The sequence below is a fragment of the Amblyomma americanum genome, chromosome 8, assembly GCF_052857255.1.
Source record: "Amblyomma americanum isolate KBUSLIRL-KWMA chromosome 8, ASM5285725v1, whole genome shotgun sequence".
In the NCBI taxonomy this organism is placed as follows: Eukaryota; Metazoa; Arthropoda; class Arachnida; order Ixodida; family Ixodidae; genus Amblyomma; species Amblyomma americanum.
Genome location: NC_135504.1, coordinates 1194562 through 1213116, shown reverse-complemented (window position 1 = coordinate 1213116; position 18555 = coordinate 1194562). Strand labels below are relative to the sequence as shown.

Sequence of the window (18555 nt, the reverse complement as noted above, 5' to 3'; positions counted from 1 at the left end):
AAGGTTCTGGGCAACGGCCTTTTTCTCGAGCCCTGAAAACCAGCCAGGCGTTCTGTAACTGTAACATTATTTACTTATGCATGCATGTCAACCGGTCTATGCGCTAGCGGGAAAAAGTCATCGCAGTGGATCGCAAAAGATTCTTTTCGACTGCTCGTTGCGAAGAACCTCACCGCAGACCGCGGCGTTACCAAGGCCTACCAAAACTATGACCAATTAACCGTCTACAGGCCTGCCTGGCGTGCCTGAGTAAGAAACCTTTGCTGAGCTGGCACTTGGTGGTTCGTATTGTGAGCAGTCCCACTTCCCGGAGGGCATCAATGCCTTCATCTGCGACGAAATCGTGCGCCAGCTTTCTCTTGCGGCTCACTTCCAAGACCCCGTCTGCCCCGCTCCAACCCTTGCGCCACCGTGTCCGGCTCTGACTCTCCGCAGTGTTACTTTTCTATACCTGGATTGCTCCTACAGAGCCATCTGTCACAGAACCTGCCGAGGCCGTGATGTTAATGCGGATTATAGAACGAACACTCGATTTCGCTACCAAAGCTGCAGAAGCCGGGTCATCCCTGAAGGCCTAACCTTGGCCTCGAATGGATAAATTAAATATTGCTGCGACCGGTTTCGAACTCCCCGTGGCGCGACCAGGTCAGCTTCGCTGGCTAGTGCACAAGAGCACTTTGCTATCGCCGCAGCCGATCAAGCCTTGGTTTAAAGTGCAACGCACTCTCCCGCAGTGCACTGCACATCGTCGTCTCCACCAACGTCCATATGCGGCATGAACAGCCTAACCTCGATCGGAGCTTAATCTCAGGCTAATATCGTCGTCAGACGTGCCGACGACCGATCAACGCAAAAATATGAGCCAATCAGGCTAAACACACGCTTTCGCACGTCCACTCGGTTTATCTATTATGAAACCCCGCCATTTTCGTGCTGCTATTTGCATCAGTCATGCGAACGAGTGATATGTTTTCTTCTCACTCTCATAGAAAACTCGAACATGGTGCCATCAGGCAGTAGAAATCGCATGGTGACAGGAGGCTCATGAGTACATGCACTATGCTGTGCAGAAAGCAAAGCTTAGATAAGAAGAGGCAGGCTTTCTTAAGCTCCTGTCCAGCCACTATTCGCTAATGTTTTTTTTTTTGCGAAGTTTCAGTGAGCTCAAGCAACATTAGGTAATCAATTACTGAAATTTAACACAGATCCTCAGAATACCAGTAGCCAGTCTAGAAATTTTCCTTCATAAATAGTGCGAGGAACGAAAGAGAAACATTGGGGACTTCTTAACCACAATCTTAAAGAAGAAAAGGCGATAGTATTTAGGTTCAGTGTCTCATGTTCTAACATAATTGTTGTTTTTATGTTTATAGAGTGCAATGGTTTTGCAGTTTTCCCGCCAAAACGCCGTCTTGAGCCGATTGCATTGCCCTTATATGGTACACATAAGTCATCACCTTCTGAAACCATCGAGTACCTTCCATCGAATCATCATATGGGATTATGCTAATCGGATCCAATAAACCAACTTAACCCATTTTCTGGGGTTGGCCTACTTAGAAAATTTTGGGGGTCTTTAGGAATTCTTTTCTCCTTTTTTTTTAGTGGGAGGGGGGGGTGGAGGCAAGTACCAAATTTAGGGGGCCGTCATATTTTTTGGCTGTGGCAGTAACCTATGATTGGTCCACCAGTAGTCAAGCGATGTTAATGACGGAACGAGCCTCTCGATCATATCCACACATTGCAGGATGCCTTCATACCCTACTGGAGAACTGGTGCAGCAGTAAAGAGATGCACCACTGCCCCGCCAGGTGGCTCTCGCAAACACCGGTGGGGTTCGTGAGATTGCTCTACGCCGCTGCCTAAACTGAGCGGGTGCATTCTGTTCCCAGCGGCGCGAGAAAAGGCGTCTCCAGCGGCTGCCATTGAGTGCTGTGGTGCCCCACCTTTTGGTCAAAAGTGGAGTTACCCTGAAATGGATATGAATCAAGCTTGCTCTTTGTAGCGAGAGCTATACTGGGCTACCATTCGAGCATTTCGCGGTGGTTGGGAGAGGACAGTTGTGCGCACGCGCCGTTACCATGGCAACCGGAGAGGAGCAGCAGGTGCGTCGCGCGCTTCGCCGCAGCCGCGCGCCTGCTCCAAGGAAGCGCGCCGCGCGCTTCGTCGCCGGACGCCGCTCTATCACCCGAACCGCGCGCCGCATGCGCAGCATTGCGCATAAAAGGCAGAAATGTAATAAGCGGCTGTATCACAACCTTTGACATGCATGCAGAGACGGAGAATGCAGCCGCTGCTAAACGGCGGTATAGACAAGAGAAGATTAACTCTTCCGATCCTGAGGTTGTCGCCTGGCAGTTGGCTACTCAAAAAAGAGAGAATGAGCGTCAGAGGGCGAAGAGAGCAGCGGAGACGCCCAACAGAGAGGAACGGCTTTCCAAACGGAGATGCCAGACTGCCGAGCGTAATAGACGGCGCACAGCAGCCGAGATGGAGCCCAATGTTTCTCACTGCTAAACATACAGTCACCACAACAAGCTCAGCCAGGCAAACGTACCTTTCGCTACGTATATCCTGGAATAGCTGAGCTAAAACACTGCCAATGTTTTTTACGCTAGCGCTGCTAAACAAACGCATATTTTGTAATGGGAGCGCATTGTTTAAAAATACTGGTGCTTTGAATCTAATAAATAGTCGGCTAGCAAACACAAGTTTGCTGCAAGTCAGACCAGCTATTTTCAACGCGCACAGCGTGAGTGACCATCATTCGCGACCGCAGAGAGCACACATGAGCCGCTTCTTCGCTTGGACCGTGCGCGACGATGACGATGCACTGGAGGCCGCCATGTTCGGCTCAGCGAGGTCAATGCTCCCTCAGCATTCTGCGCATGCGTGGGCTGACTGCTTCGCTTCGATGGCCATAAACCCGATCAGCTGTAATCTCTATTTTCGGTGAAAAACCTCAGTGGACCTCCTTGAGGCGGTCACCAAACAACTATCTCTTTGCTCGGCTTAATACGGTGCCGTCATCACTTCTTCCACGTCCATGACGTAAACGGCAGCCACCAGGGACGCAAAAAAAAGCAAAATTCTGAGGGCACTTATGTCTGAAAGCATGGAACTTTCTAGAATACGGGTTTTTTTTTCCACGACGCCAGTAGGCGTTCTTTTTGTTTTTATTTTCATTGCTTTTTTAAGTTTTGAAGCCCAGGTGCTATGTCGACGTCCGTGGCTATTCTGACGTCGAAGTGTAGTTTTCGCGTTTAAATAAGTAATTACAATTCATCAAACAAATTTTTCGCACAGCAAGATCTCATCACGCACTAACACAATCAAAATTTTGCAAATACATCTTTATAGAACAACACAATCGTGCGGAGAAAGTTTTGCTGACACGGAACACGGGGCTATTATGAGGTCGAAGTGTGATTTTCGCATTTAATTAACCAGCTAATTACACCACACCGAACAATTTTTTCCCATAGCGAGATCTCATCACACACTGTCTAACACAACCAAGATTGTACACATATATATTTATGAGACGACACAATCATGCGGAGAAGCTTTTGCTGACGGGACATAGCCACCTAATGCTTTCGCATTAATACATCCACGGGCCAGGAGCAGGGCTAATGAAACTTATTATTCCGTAAATCGGCCCCAGGAAAAGCGCTGCGCATTCAGAGCCGATATTAGTTGTTCACCAATAAAGGTCAAGGCGTTTGTGGGCTGAACGCGCCCCTTTTCAGCTAGCTTATATTATTACAAAACATAAAAACGAGCAGAGGACAAGACATAGAATTTAAGCAAACAGGACGAGCTCAGACTAACAACTGATTTGTAACCCGTTTCCTTCAGAAGCAGCACGCATGCGCCACAAACACTAAAGCACCACACCCAACAAAATCTTATCAAGCCAAGAAAGTGAAGCTCTTACTTATACAGGTGTATCCATTCCTCACTAACAAACTTATCAGGCCCATAACTTACGATGTGCATGGCTTCAATGATTTCACGTGCCTTTTTGTCCCTTGCATGACCTATAATCTTTGTACGCGTGAAAAGAGGCGTGCATTGTCCTTTTCCTTTTTTCTTCTTTTTGCAAGACTGGCAGTGCCTTGGCAGGTACTGCCCACAATGCAAACTCGACGAGTTCTTCGCATTGTGGGCAGCACCTGCCACGAAAAGCGAACCCAGCAGTCAACTAACAGACAGGGACAATGCGTAAGATAAAGACCTCTCGCATTAAAACAAAAAAAGTAAAAGAACGGATCGAAAATTCATATTATGTATCCAATATGACACCCAGAAATTCTGGACAAAAGCGTTTCTGAGCAGGAAACCCTTCATGAACGCAATTTCTTTCATATAATGTAAGATGTTACTATAACAGTGAATATACCGGCAGATAACCCGATGGCAGTCTTGTATTTTTTTTCTATTCACGTTTTTGCTATCGCCATTGATTTCCTTTGGCAGTCTTAACTGTTCGGTGCGGTCGATGTAAACACTTTAAAACAAAGATTTTGCTAAATATCAGAATAATGAGCCATTGCCTCCAATGTTTCCTTAACTGTTTCTTACCATTTGACAATTTTTACACATTTTTTAGCCCGAGAAAGCTAGACATGACGCAGAAAACATGACAGTCAAACTATAAAGCTCGCAGCGGCATTTGGGCTTCACTCCAGTTCAATGTGCCGTAATGCACAATGCAGAAAGCCGTCTCCATTTAAATTCCTTTTGCATAATTAAATTTCACTACCATCGCACTCGAATTGGTTTTCTAGGGAAGATCTGAGAAATACTGAGCGCGTCATTTAATGCCGCCTTTACGCGCAGCTGACATGCGAGCCTCTATGTTCTGCCCGTAGCACTTGGTCATACTAGTTGAGCGCCCAAATATCAAAAAATAAATGCCGTGCACCCTTCCCCTCGCCGACGCGACTCGCTTGGGTCAAAATACATAGTGTCGACTTGAAATAACTGCCAGTATTCAAAGTGAAAGGATACCCGCATCTTTTTCCTCAAGTTTTTCCTCACAACTGGTAACAAAATAAATAGCGGCTTTTGTTTCCATATTGCTCGAATGGGACGATAACAAAACCTTGAAGCGCATAAAAACTAAAAAAAAACTAAAATATTTTTCTCTCACTGAGCCTTTCGCATCTATCTTAAAAAGTGCATCCTGCCTATTCATTATGATCGTTTTTGTTCAGGACCGTTAAACTCCAAAGGTTTCTTCTCATTCCATTTTTATGTGTGTGATTTCTCCTAACGCAGATTACGAACCCAAGCACTGCACTTGGAAAGACACGCAGAGATGCAAGAAAGAAGGAAAACTCTGCGACTCTTCTGCCGGCCTCCCAACTTGTGTTGGTAAGGCCCTTCCTAGTTTATAGACGTTAATTCAGCTCCTCGACGGAATTGAGCAATATTTTAAAATAACCTGGTCTGTAAGGCCGATTAATTAGGAGCAGCAGCATCAGGAGCGGCATGCCTAGCCTCCACATGTACGTAGCTCCTTCATAACGAAGCAACGAACGAATACTTACAAGAAGTTATCTTCCACTAAACAACACAGATGAATCATATTTGAAACGGATTTTTCAATGTGATCGAAACATAAGGACCCTGCTTTGTGGCCAGAGTCCAAGCAAGCACCGGGAAGGCTAAAGATCAGAAACGGCTCTCCGCGACACCATAGTTCACGATAGGAATGCACGCAACTTCATTAGAGCATTCTTTCCGCGCTTATCAGATGCATCCTGCATCTGATGAGTACAGTGCATCATGCACATTTTCAACACCTTTATGTTACTTAGTTCTTTTTGTGAGTCTCTGTGACCTATTTCTGACACTTCTATCTCCTCTGCTGCAGCATACCTGAAGCTACGTCAATGCAAGCGCCTTCCGTATGCGATTTAGCACAGCTATGCAACCAATGAAGGGAGGGTTCTCCGGGGAAGCTCAACTACGGGGAACGTAAACATGACGCTGACTGTAGCTATGTTTATATAGCTGCAGCTATATAAACAGCTGTAGCTGTAGCTGACGACACCATTAGCGCATCAGCTCACATCTGCACATTTAGAATCACGCAACCTTATGGTGAATATCAGCATGGAAACATGCGCTTCGCGTTTTATGGTGAATTTTCGCTCGTATTCAGAGTGAGAGTCTAAGAGAGTGCGCATGATTGTTCAACGAGAGATTCACGCTACAACAGCACGTTACTTCCGTCAGCTCTGCTGCAGAGTCAACGCCTCGATGACCACGTGTAATTAAGAAGATTTCTCACAGTACTCGATTTTCATGCTGCCTTTACGCAGTTCTTAGAGCCCCGCGCATCAGCGTTGGCTGGAGCGAAATATACGATAGCGAAAAGTCCCACATTGATCAGCGACAACGGCAGCGCCGCACAAGCCAGCGCTGCGTTGCATCCCTTCGTTCATCAGTGCTATGCGCTGTACTCACGAGATAGCGCAGCGCCAAAGCTGTACCGTTGCTTCCGGAATCGCAGGGCATGAAGAGACGAGCCGCTGATCCACGCCGTCGCCTTGACCAAACAATTGAGTTAATTGTCAGCACCGCATTCAGTGTTTGCACGCTTTGTTTGTGTTCTCCTCGTCCGAGTAGTATAACTTCATGTTGTAGATTCGCTATTTAGGCGAGAGCGTTGAACAGCTCATGAGGCCGAATAAATACAGACAATGTTTGCTACATTCGAAGGCACGGATTTTTGATACGTAGAAGACGATGGACTGCGGGCAATGCCGCTGAATGGAGGGCTCGCGTTAGGCAAAGAACGGGAACAAACCACGGACGATTTTTCTCATGGTCCCTACCTATTGGATTAGTGCCACATAGAAGACGATGAAGAGCGGGCAGTGCAGCCGGATGGAATGTTCGCACTAAGCGAGCAACAGGAACAAACAATGGATGATTTTTCTTATGGTTGGTACCTATCGGATTAGTGCCACTTAGGAGACGATGAAGAGCGGGCAGTTCCGCCAAGTCGAAAGCTCCCGCTAAGCGGCCAACAGGAACAAACAACGGTCTATTTTTCTTGTGGTTGGTACCTATCGGATCAGTGGCACATAGAAGAGGATGAAGAGCGGGCAGTGTCACCAGATGGAGGGCTCGTGCTATGTGGACAGCGGGAACAAACGACGGACGATTTTTCTTGTGGTTGGTACCTATTAGATTAGTGCCACATAAAAGACGATGAAGAGCGGGCAGTGTCAGCAGATGGAGGGCTCGTGCTAGGTGGACAGCGGGGACAAACGACGGACGATTTTTCTTGTGGTTGGTACCTATTGGATTAGTGCCACATAGAAGACGATGAAGAGCGGGCAGTGTCACCAGATGGAGGGCTCGTGCTAGGTGGACAGCGGGGACAAACGACGAGCGATTTTTCTTGTGGTTGGTACCTATTGGATTAGTGCCACATTGAAGACGATGAAGAGCGGGCAGTGCCACTAGATGGAGGGCTCGCGCTAGGTGGACAGCAGTTACAAACGACGGACGATTTGTCTTGTGGTTGGTACCTATTAGATTAGTGCCACATATAAGACGATGAAGAGTGGGCAGTGTCACCAGATGGAGGGCTCGCGCTAGGCGGACAGCGTGGACAAACGACGGACGATTTTTCTTGTGGTTGGTACCTATTGGATTAGTGGCACATAGAAGACGATGAAGAGCGGGCAGTGCCACCAGATGGAGGGCTCGCGCTAGGTGGACAGCGGGAACAAACGACGGACGATTTTTCTTGTGGTTGGTACCTATTGGATTAGTGCCACATAGAAGACGATGAAGAGCGGACAGTGCTGCCGGATGGAGGGCTCGCGCTAGGTGGACAGCGGGAACAAACGACGGACGATTTTTCTTGCGGTTGGTACCTATTAGATTAGTGCCACATAGAAGACGATGAAGAGCGGGCAGTGCCACCAGATGGAGGGCTCGCGCTAGGCGGACAACGGGAGTCAACAACGGACGATTTTTCTTGTGGTTGGTACCTATTGGATTAGTGCCACATAGAAGACGATGAAGAGCGGACAGTGCTGCCGGATGGAGGGCTCGTGCTAGGTGGACAACGGGAACAAACAACGGATGAATTTTCTCGTGGATGGTACCTATTGGATTAGGGTTTACGCACTGAAAGCCTGCGTCGCCATAGTCGAAGGCTTCCAACAGCAGCTGGCAAGCGGTGACGGCCCGGTAACGCTTTCGCGTTCTACTCTTGAGGGCGCAGCTTAAGCGTCCTCCAGTTTGTACTCGTGTTCTTAATGGACGATATGCGAAACTGTTTGGTGGTCTGCAGCACCACACCCGCAGCTTGCTCATCCCTCTTGGTTCCGGCGAACTGGTGCGTCACCTGCTACATGCCCGCCTTGATACCCCTGAAGCTATCAAGAACTTCTCAAGGGGAATCGCAAAAGACGAGCTCCAGCTGCTGCGCTTCTTGCACTGATCCTTTTTTACCTAATGTAGGTCCTTTTAGTCAATGCCAGCGTGCTCCTACCGCGTCTTCAGGCTCGCTTTAAGACTGGCGCAGGTGATTGGAAGGATAGACACTGGAATGTACGGGGGAAAGTAGAGCTCTGTGCCGTAGTCGTTTTAATGCTTTTTTAAGCATCGGTTTAAGTGTCGCGTATTATCATCCTGATTTCAATTTCAAGAGGGCGAAAGCTCCTCTGGTAGGATATAGCGAGCAGTTATGCGTTCATTACAGAGAGCCGGTCTGGACCAAAATTATTTGGCACTGCAAACTACAGTGCGCTACGATGGTAGCAGCAGCATGCATTACGGTATAACCACTCGACCAGCTGCGTAATGCCATTCCTTGCACTTCAATGCGCGATGCACATCCAGCGGTCTTCAACGTCACCGTTATAGATCCCGGCGCCGTTGTTACCATTGATTTTCGCTGTCTTAGCTTCTAGCGCCACATTGAAACCGCCGAGCAAGTTATTGCAGCTTGCCACAACGATAATAAAATAAGACTGCCTGAAGCCTTTTCAGCCCCCTGGCATACTTTGTAACTGATCCTTCCATCACAATATAACCGCTTAATTATCCATTTTTAATGGACTTTCGTCGCCGCAGATATCGACTATAGAAAAGTAAAACATTCCCACCTGAATTTTTATACTTAGCGTGTATTACTACACAAAGACGCATAAACGCGTGTAACACGCGGCGCGATCTTGCAACAGCTCCACGATCGAGAGAGCTTTCCAGCCCTTCTATACATAGTTGAGCGGAGGAAAACCTTAACTGAATATTTAGAAAACTAAGCAGTATTCGGTTCTTTCAGTTCTCCACAGCACGAGCTTTGTAAATGCAGTGCCCATGGCCGCAATGGGGCGGTAAATTAATGAAAGCGCTTCTTCGCGACTGAACTACATGCTTGAACAACACAGGGGTACGCCGAAAAAAACAAAACAAACACTTGGCCTCTTTATTTTGGTATTCAAGTACGCTTTCAAGTCCGACCGACTAAGCGCTATCGCAGCGTTAAATACACGAAATACGCCCCTGGTTTTGATCAAAGGCAACAAATACTCTGATCCATATCTTAAGCGAGGATCACCTGTAAAGCTTTGAGAAAATTAGCGCAGGAAGCGAGAGCTGTGCACTGTCGGCATTGGTGCTATAAAGACGTTGGCAGATAATGAAAAAAATAAAATGCGAGACCCATCCTCGCAGACTACAAGCGTAGCAGAGCAGTGCATTAATCCAATGTTGGGCAGCGGTTTTTTTTTTCTCTACCGAATCAGCATGGCGGGCCTCGTAAAGCCAAGAGATGGCGCCACGCATTTCTCAAATGGTCTATTACATCACTTAATCGTGCTGTATGTACAAAGCTATCGCGTCATACTATTAAGGTGTAGCATAATTTTCTTCCGAACTTTACCTTCTTAGACGTCCCATTTACAAATAATGCACAAAGGCCAATGGTCAAGGCGAGCTTAGAGCTGCTTCGTTGGGGTGGCCTCACACCTAAGCCCATGTATACCACACAGTGTCAACTACAGTCACCCGCAAGCTGAGCTGCAAGCGGGCTACACGTCGAGAAATTTTTGCAGAAGGCGTGAACGACGGAGTCAAGAGAGCGGCTGTGCGCGAAGTGCTTTGCTCGTGTCGCTTGCTTCGTCAGTCACTCCGCTCTTCATCCAGATAAAAAAAGCTCCGTGGGAAATCAATCATGCTCCCGCTGGACATTTATGGTTCATCGCCGCTGCACCAGCGGGAACCTTGGCTGTGATGCAGACCAGCAAAACTTAAAAAATTTGAACAACAATAGACCACAACCAGCGGGCGCACTGCAGGGCGAGAAGCATGTGCGGCCGGGTACAGATCACGTTCAGAGCATCGCGGCGCATCAATGTGAGAGGCACAGAACCAAAGCTGGGTCAAGTGCGGTTTATCCACTGGGGCCGAATGAAGGTCGCCGAGCTCACTCTGAACGGTGGTCGCCGTAAATCATTCGAGACCGTGCTTCGCTCTGCGTTGGCGTCCACAATTAAACGTCCGGAGCGCAGTGACCAACGCTCCGAGACGCCGACCCCAGTGACGTTCCGCTCCCCACACGGTGACCACAAACGCGGAGCAGGTCCAACGGACAAAAAAACTCTACTCGAGCAAGCAGAAAATGAAACTGCATGCTTAATTTATTGCGTGGCGAATGGCACCACTGAATTATTAGGTGATTTTGTTAACTTCGCCACTGCACAATGACCTCGTCAGGTGTCATATTTAGCAGTCCAACCGGCAATACAAAAACCAGGTATATCATAGCCAGCCAGTCTTACAGATAGGGACTTTCTTAATTCAGAAAGGAAAATCTTCCTGCTTGCAGTGTCATATTTGTTTCCCTTTCCTCAGATCAAAACCGCACGAGATGCAATCACGACGAGAAACAACATTGCAAAGAAATCGGTAGAGACTGCGACTTCTCTGCCGGCGCCGCTGTCTGCACTGGTAATTATTTGTGTTCGTTTACTAGTTTTATCATTACTGTCCTCATTTAACGTTGAAAAAGATGAGCGCAGGTAGGCGGGGGTGGCGGTGAAGCAGGTCGCTGAGCCCGCAAGAAAGCGAACTGACGACTTAATCGTCTATCATGTACAAACAGCGTACATCTTCCTTGAAAGGAAGATGATGCACACGAAAGACCACAAGGGATGTCGAAGCATGTCCATCAGGAAAAGGGCTTCACATCCGGCCTGAAGCACGGCAGCTTAAAAAGTGAATCGTGCAGAACATGAAGCACAAAAAGCAGTGTACCAAATGCACCCCAATAAAAAAAATTAAGTCACTCGCGCATAAAGGACAACTCTGTCATACCATTTCTCTACCCGTTGCGGTAGCTTAGTGCTTCTGGTCACGGGATGGAATCTCGGCATTTCCGTGGACGAGAAATGCCCTGTCTTCTTTAATATTCCCGTTAAAAAAAAAAAACGCGCAATATATTTGCAGCCCTCCGATACGGCGTCTCCATGTGAAGCTTATCGTACCAATTTAAACTTGAGGCTGATATTAATCGCCGCCTTTCGGCTTCAGTAATTACTTACCGCATCTTACTCGAAGCGCTAGTCATTGGAAGATATTGATGAGCACTTTGATGCCGTTTATCTTCTTCAGTCTGGAAATACTATGCGTTGAAAAAACTGCCAAATTATCGTTCTTCTTTAAGGAACATTTCCGGATTGTACACGCACGAACCCCACACTCCGCCATGGTCAATTATGCAACTGCCCTTGCACCGTCATATGCACCGCCGACAAAATCTATCGCGCGCGCCTTTCCTGTGCGCCTGTGGCCTCTTACGCAGAAAATTTGAGAGGGGATCAAATCTAAGCTCAGGCTCACCAAACCGGTGCGTAATATTTAGCTTTCGACAAGTTTGCTTCCTCGTAAAGCGGCACAAAAGGCGACAGCTGCGCGCGATAGCTGCAGCCATATATGCGCATCGTTAATCAATGCAACCTTCGGCTAGTTGGACGATTCGGTCAGTTGGTGCTTTGGCTTCAAGATTCACAGCGCGAGGAGCATCAGTGGAGGAGAGGACTGTGTGTGCCTGGCATCCTTTCCCTGTCTGCATTCCTTTAGTTGAGAAAATTATTTTATGAACTTATTTATTTATATTCTCCATTCTCACTGCTCGCCTCGCAGCAGTTAAGGGCTGTTTGAAAACGTTAAACACACATTCTTCAGGGCAAGCAGTCGCAGCCACTGGCACAGACCATAAGCAAACATACAATAAATGACTCAAACGAACCTTATTGCGACTCTGTGCGGTGCAAAAATAATCACCTACGGGAAATACAATGTTAACACACTCGTCAGCCTCCACTGGCAAGCGCTACGCGTATTTGTAAATAATCATCATCCATAGCTTTCAAAGCCTTTATGTAATCAAAATCAGCCGATATTGGGCCGCTTAAGAAGCTCGTGCTTGAAAAAAAAAAGAATAAATGAGGACACGTGCTCTAACCTTTACTGTCATTAAACGCCGAGGCGTCCACCTTGCGAAGTATTTCGTGCCTTCGTTTCATTAAAGCACACAAAACAAGCATTGCAGTTACACCAAGCCTAAAGACAAGGACAAAGTCCCGACCATGGTCCCGACTGCCGAGACAGCCGGTCTCTCGTAATACAGTTTTGTTTTGATTAGAGTTAGGAATGGCTGAATATAGATGGCACTATATACGCAGCTTGCTGGAAATGTTTCAAATATAAACTGCAGCTCCAGTTAGGAATACGCTAGTTCTCAACAGTAAGCATATCCGAAACAGAACCAGCTTCTTGCACGCGTGAAGACAAAGTCCCTGGAGGTGCTATACGAGCGACAGAGTAAACTGCATTTAGCGTGAATACGTGTCAAGAGCCGGCTAGGCAGATGGTGGCCTAGCGTAGCCTAGCAACGCACAAGAACTCTTTTGCGACGGTGTATATTGCTTGCTCTGTATGCGGCGAAGGCGAAGCTTATCACCATTTTACCGGTGCGACGCCTACTCCCCTCTGCATTCTACATGGGGATCACAAGCACAAAAAACATTGACGGACCCATTTGAGGTGCGCATTAGTTAGAAAGAGGTGTGTTTCTGAATGACGATGGGGACAGGTGTCGATCGCAGTGCTGCTAACAGTAACACCGGACGTCGTCGTTTTTGGCGCAGACAACAACCGCACCACCTGTTCTGAAGACGAGGAAGATTCATGCAAGCGGAAAGGAAAAAAATGCGATTTCTCCGCGCAACTTCCCCTGTGTGTTGGTAAGGACTAATCACTATGCTAAGCACTTAGGCAGGAATCTACAGCTCTGATCAACGATGTCATACTAAATATATTGCACACTAGATCCTATATAGCATTTATAGCGCATGCTACTTTTAACGTGGCAGCGTTGAGGGCCCAGTTCAGCGGCAACCCAGCGTTGGCGGGTCGAGTAAAGCAGGCGGATCACCTGCCATCAAGGTCACGTGACTTTGTAACGGCATCACAACCTGTCCGCCGTGACCAATGGAAAATTAATTAATGAATAGGTCGCGAGATGCTGCTGGGGAAGTGCAGCCAGTGTCTCTCAAGCTGCACCGCTGGATGTGTTCGAAACAACCACGTGCCGGGCACTGGCGCATCGCTTAACTACTGCACCACTGTGTCAGGAGTTGTATGAGGACTCCCAGAGATCCAGGAATGGAAAGCAGAGAATGACCAGTTCCGCAGATATGAGCCTGCAGGCGGAACATATGGGCTACAGAAAAGGAGTAGTTAATTGCACGGCACGGGTCTCTGATGCGATCGCATTGTACTCTTGAGGGTAGATTAAGCGTTATGTGAAAGATAGAAGTGTGCTCATGATATGCAAAGAGGGTCGCAGGCCGCTGAAGGCACCCATTAACGCTATCGCGTCGTATAGCCTTAAGACGGAGCTTAAGCATTCCCTCAAGATTTTACTATTCCATAATCACAGCCCTATAAATGGTACACTTTGCAATGTCAAGCAAGGTAAGGTCAATATGTTATACAGAACGTTGCTTATGAATTGCCAATCATGCACTCTTCAATTTTCTTACGCGAAACTTTCTTATTCTCCGCACAGAAACGAAGCAAAACTATTGTTTCGTCGAAGAGGCCGACTTGTGTCTGGAAGAGGCGCGGCAATGCGACCGTTCTGCCGGAGAAGCTGTGTGCACCGGTAAGGGTGCATCCGTCTCTAATTTCAGACACGTTGTTTTCCTGCAAAGAAGGTGACGGCTGAAAGCCACGGCAAAGCTAAATCCACATCTAAAACGGTAGGGCAGCAGGGAGGACACTTCTTGACGATGACCACTGCACGGAAAGACCATTTGTGTCATTACGCTTTCCGACGGGTTTCCAATAGAGTCTGCTGTGTCAAGTTTTTGTCAAGTCTCACAGTAAAGGTGAGCTCGCTAGGTGTCACGGAACACCAAAGCAGCACGAACAAATCGGCGACGGCAGAGGAAGACAAGAGAAGAAGAGAGGGTTTATTGGCTTGAACGGCAGAGAGGTTGGTCTGGAAGATATCTGGCCTGCTACTCTGCACTGGGGAACGGGAAGAGGAGAAAAAAGAGGGTCACGATGGGGGGTGATGATCATGATGGGAGGAGGCAGATGAAAAAATACTTTTAAGATGCACACTTTCTAACATCACAAAAGCGAGGCAAGGTACGTGTCGCTTAAAAAGCGTGAGTGCAACGCGAGGGCAACGCGAGCAGAGAAAGACAAAAGCTCGCCCTGACTACTACCAACTAGAGCGCGGTTTACTTGTGCAAGCAGTATACGCCGATGGGGAAAAGGAAATGATTACAGGCACCACGTTTGCTAAAGAACTAAAGAACAAAATGATAGACACAGAGATTAATGGACTTACGCGCAATCGAGGGCGTGCTGACGCAGTTGATTCCCTTCGTGTGGATGAAGAAAGCTTCGTGAATTTCTCTGGCTGCTTTTTCCCGGTAACTTCTTGGAACGCGCCTTTGGTGAAGCTTGTCTGGTGAAATATTACTTGCAGTTGTATTTAGTTGAGTTACGAGGCAATATTTGCACCCAGAAAAAAGGAGTATGCATTAGTTCCGGCAGAGCGCCTGTGCTCAGCGACCTCCTGTTGGCACGCCACGACAAGAACTTAGAAGACGAACGTAACACTTTAAGGACCACCCGAATCTTCCGGTAAGTTCACGACTAGCTCATCCTGATTAATTGCTTGCCTGGGGAACATAACAGTGACCGCATTCACCTCATCTCTAACACATTTGAGACGACCCTTTCTGGCTTAACCTTGACCAAAGAATTTTCCCGAAGCAAACCAGCTTAGGTTCCTGGACTTAGTTTTAACCTTTGGCCTGTGCTGGAAGTACGCCCCTCGCTCAAAAGGATGTTCACTACCTTTCCAATCTGCGCACTCAAAGGTAGTAAAACGCAGTATCGCCAGCGCTGCAATGAGGGACGCACTAAGAAGACCATGACCAGATTAGGTTAGTCCTAATTTTTATTTACAAATGAAGAGGTTGGAGCGTAAGGTTATCACCTGGCCTTTATCAAGGACCTGGCAGAAGTGTTCCTAAGAGAAGTGCGCCTAGGCAAAAGGAAGCGCGACAGCGTACTGAAATCTAATACCAAGACCGCCACAGTTCCCAATGTACATGTTGTGTCCCACTGGCTCAAGAGGGCTGAAAATAGCGCTCGTACCCGAGTTGCCTTTTCGGCTCCAAGCAAATTAGGCAGTCTTTGTCAAAAAGTGAATTGCAATGAACAAAAACGGCCGTCTCGCACTACAATACATGAAACCCGTTATATTCCTTGGTGCAGTTTATGAGACACCGCTTGAGTGTGGTCACGCGTACGTCGTTCAGACAGAACATTGTCTTAATGACCATCAGCGTGAGCACGCTAACTTAATGAAGACCGGCACAGGAAGCAATCTCTCGAACCAATGCGAGCGATGGGAAAACTGCGGCCCGAAGCTTCACCAGACGCGCGTACCAAGAAGTTATCAGGAAAAAACAGCCAGAGAAATTCATGAAGCTTTCACCAACCACACTAGGGGAACCAATTTCTTCAGCATGCCTCCGATCGCCCTCTTGAATAAGGAACGGCACTATCTGACCTCTGAAGTCCCTTAGTCACTGTGTCCAAATCATTTTTTTTTTCAGTTCTTTAGGCCTTTACTGCGTAGCGTATACGTTTGTGCATGCAACTTCTAAAACTTTTTCTCGAAATGTCTGGGGCTGTTTTTCACGAATTCATGGACACTGGGCGCATGTGAAATCCCTGCTAGACAGAATGATAGGGCCAGGTTGCTCCTAGAGAAAAGCACGAATTTTCAAAAACAAGATATAAAGATCGATGGGGCGAAGTTGTGCGGTCTGCCTAAGAACTGCTCTCTGAAGCTGCAGCTTTCTGCTTTTCTAATGCTGCGGACTGTTTTACTAAAGGACGCCGTAGCTGATTTTTCGTTGCAGGAGGTTCTGCCGAAGGAAATAATTAGTGTGCTTTTTTGAAGAATAGGCCTCAATTTCCATGAGCGTGCAATGTGCATCTTTCGTTAATTCTTAAAGTTTCGAGTCATTCATGTTATTTTTGTGACGTTTGGGGTTCCAATATACACATGCAAATCGTCCGATTTTTCTTTGGTAGCAGAAGATATACGTGTCTGAAAGGTTTAGTACACGTAGCCTCTGTAATAGTTTCCGTTTTCCCATCGGTTTATATTGCTTACACGAATAAACCGCGCTTCAGTTGGTAGTAATCAGCGCGTGTTTTTGTTTTTGGTTTTGTTTTGGTTTTTTGCGTGATGAACCAGCTCGCAGAAATTGCCACTCTCTCTTCATCATATCACGCCTTTTGCATCGCAGATCCTAACCGCACAAAGTGCAACCAACGAGAGGAAGAAATATGCCGAAATGAAAGGCAAGAATGCGACTTTTCGGCTGGCGCCGCTCTCTGCGTAGGTGAGATATGATCTGCTCGCATAGTCCCACATTTGGAGAGCTTTTCTGTGCAGCTTCATTTCTCTCCCGAGCACGAACGTCGTATAATTTCACATTTTTACTGCGTGCTTTTATTGCGTATAACAGATCCGAAACGCCACGCCTGTGATGCAGTGGAAAGGGGAAAGTGCGAGGAAATGGGAAAAAAATGCGTGTTCATCGGCGGATCAGCTCTGTGCGTTGGTAAGAACTGCGACCTTCTCTCCAGTTCACACTGTGCGCCTCGATTGGTTTCCATGTAAGTGCTACGGTTCTCAACGAAATCCGCTACTTTTCCAGCGCAACGCTTTTCTAGAGACCGGCAACAGTGCCAAGGCCTTTCAGCGTTAGCGGCGTAGTCAGCATCAGTAACCTCACATTTTGCGACATCGTTAACACCAGGACCCTTCTGACGGATCACAATAGGGATTTTTTTTTTTGCCGTTCGGCGTTTGCTCTGCGCAGTCACAACCTGATGCAACTTGGACGAGATGATCAATCGCACTTGACACCGGTGCAATAGGACGGCGGACGAACGGAGAAGGCGAGACACCACGGCGCTGAGCATCAATTGATTTCTTCGTTCAGAAAGCGCCAATATGCAGCAAGTTAAGAACTAAAAACATTGCCTGAAGTGAGCACAAAAGTAAATGCAAAGGTAAATTTTAAGAGGCACACATACTGTCTGCTTTGTGAATAAAGCAATCCGCCGATATATAATGAGCGCCGTGTTTGCCTTGCCTTTTCCTTTGGTCCGTCTTCTCAGAGCGCCGTTGTAACTACGCCAAGATGCAACTGCCTTATTGCGAATATCAATTGTTCTCACCGTTAAAACTTGAGCCATCCGTGCTCACAGCTCAGCATTGATTACACAGGGAAAAGATAGCTCTTGTTGCCTTGTCTTCGCAGGGCGGGGTGGAGAATCGGCGCTTTCATTTTTTTGTTAGTTTTCAGAGGTGATGCATCGTAGATGCCAATTTGAGCAGAAGCAAATAATGTGTGTGTAGAGAGGAACCGACGATGCTACGAGCATTTCTTTTCCATCGCTTGAGGAGAGATTGAAGAGAAAGCCAAGGGTAAAACACTACCCGAGGTCGAGCACACGCAGAAAACGGCTTCTTTTTCTCTCCCACAGACCCCGGACGCGACAGCTGCAGCAAAGAGGAGGCGGAGAAGTGCAAAGCCATGAGCATGGAATGTGACTTCAGCGCAGGGTCACCTCTGTGCTTCGGTAAGCGATCTATTGACGCTGTTGCCCATTTGTTTACAACGCGCTTTTTGCTAAGCATCTGTTAATAACCAGCCCCAATCATCCAAAGCTATCGCTTTTCACGGCGCGTACCCTGTAGTCTACTGGGAAACCAGCGCAGACTGCGTTTTCTTTTCAGTGTTTGGTTAAACCGCCTGAAGACAGACTGCACATAAAATTATATACTTTAGTTGTGTAGCAATGAGCGTCGCACATGAGCATCACATTTGCCTCAAATAAAAAGCCTTCCTCTTTAAAATGTACAGTTCTATGCATCTGAGAGTTCGCGCGGTGTGATTGGTT

At 47.3% G+C, this 18555-nt stretch overlaps 1 protein-coding gene across 7 annotated transcripts in view; it reads left to right on the top strand.

The window, feature by feature from the left end:
* The window catches only part of LOC144100779 (uncharacterized), a 320982-nt gene that overhangs the window by 46021 nt on the left and 256406 nt on the right, over positions 1–18555 (top strand). For all 7 annotated transcript variants that reach the window (XM_077633622.1, XM_077633626.1, XM_077633623.1 and 4 more), the window contains 7 exons: positions 5287–5382; positions 10894–10989; positions 13191–13286; positions 14114–14209; positions 16890–16985; positions 17112–17207; positions 18139–18234. In XM_077633622.1, the coding sequence (XP_077489748.1) occupies positions 5287–5382; positions 10894–10989; positions 13191–13286; positions 14114–14209; positions 16890–16985; positions 17112–17207; positions 18139–18234 (672 nt within the window). The remainder of the gene's footprint in view (positions 1–5286; positions 5383–10893; positions 10990–13190; positions 13287–14113; positions 14210–16889; positions 16986–17111; positions 17208–18138; positions 18235–18555) is intronic.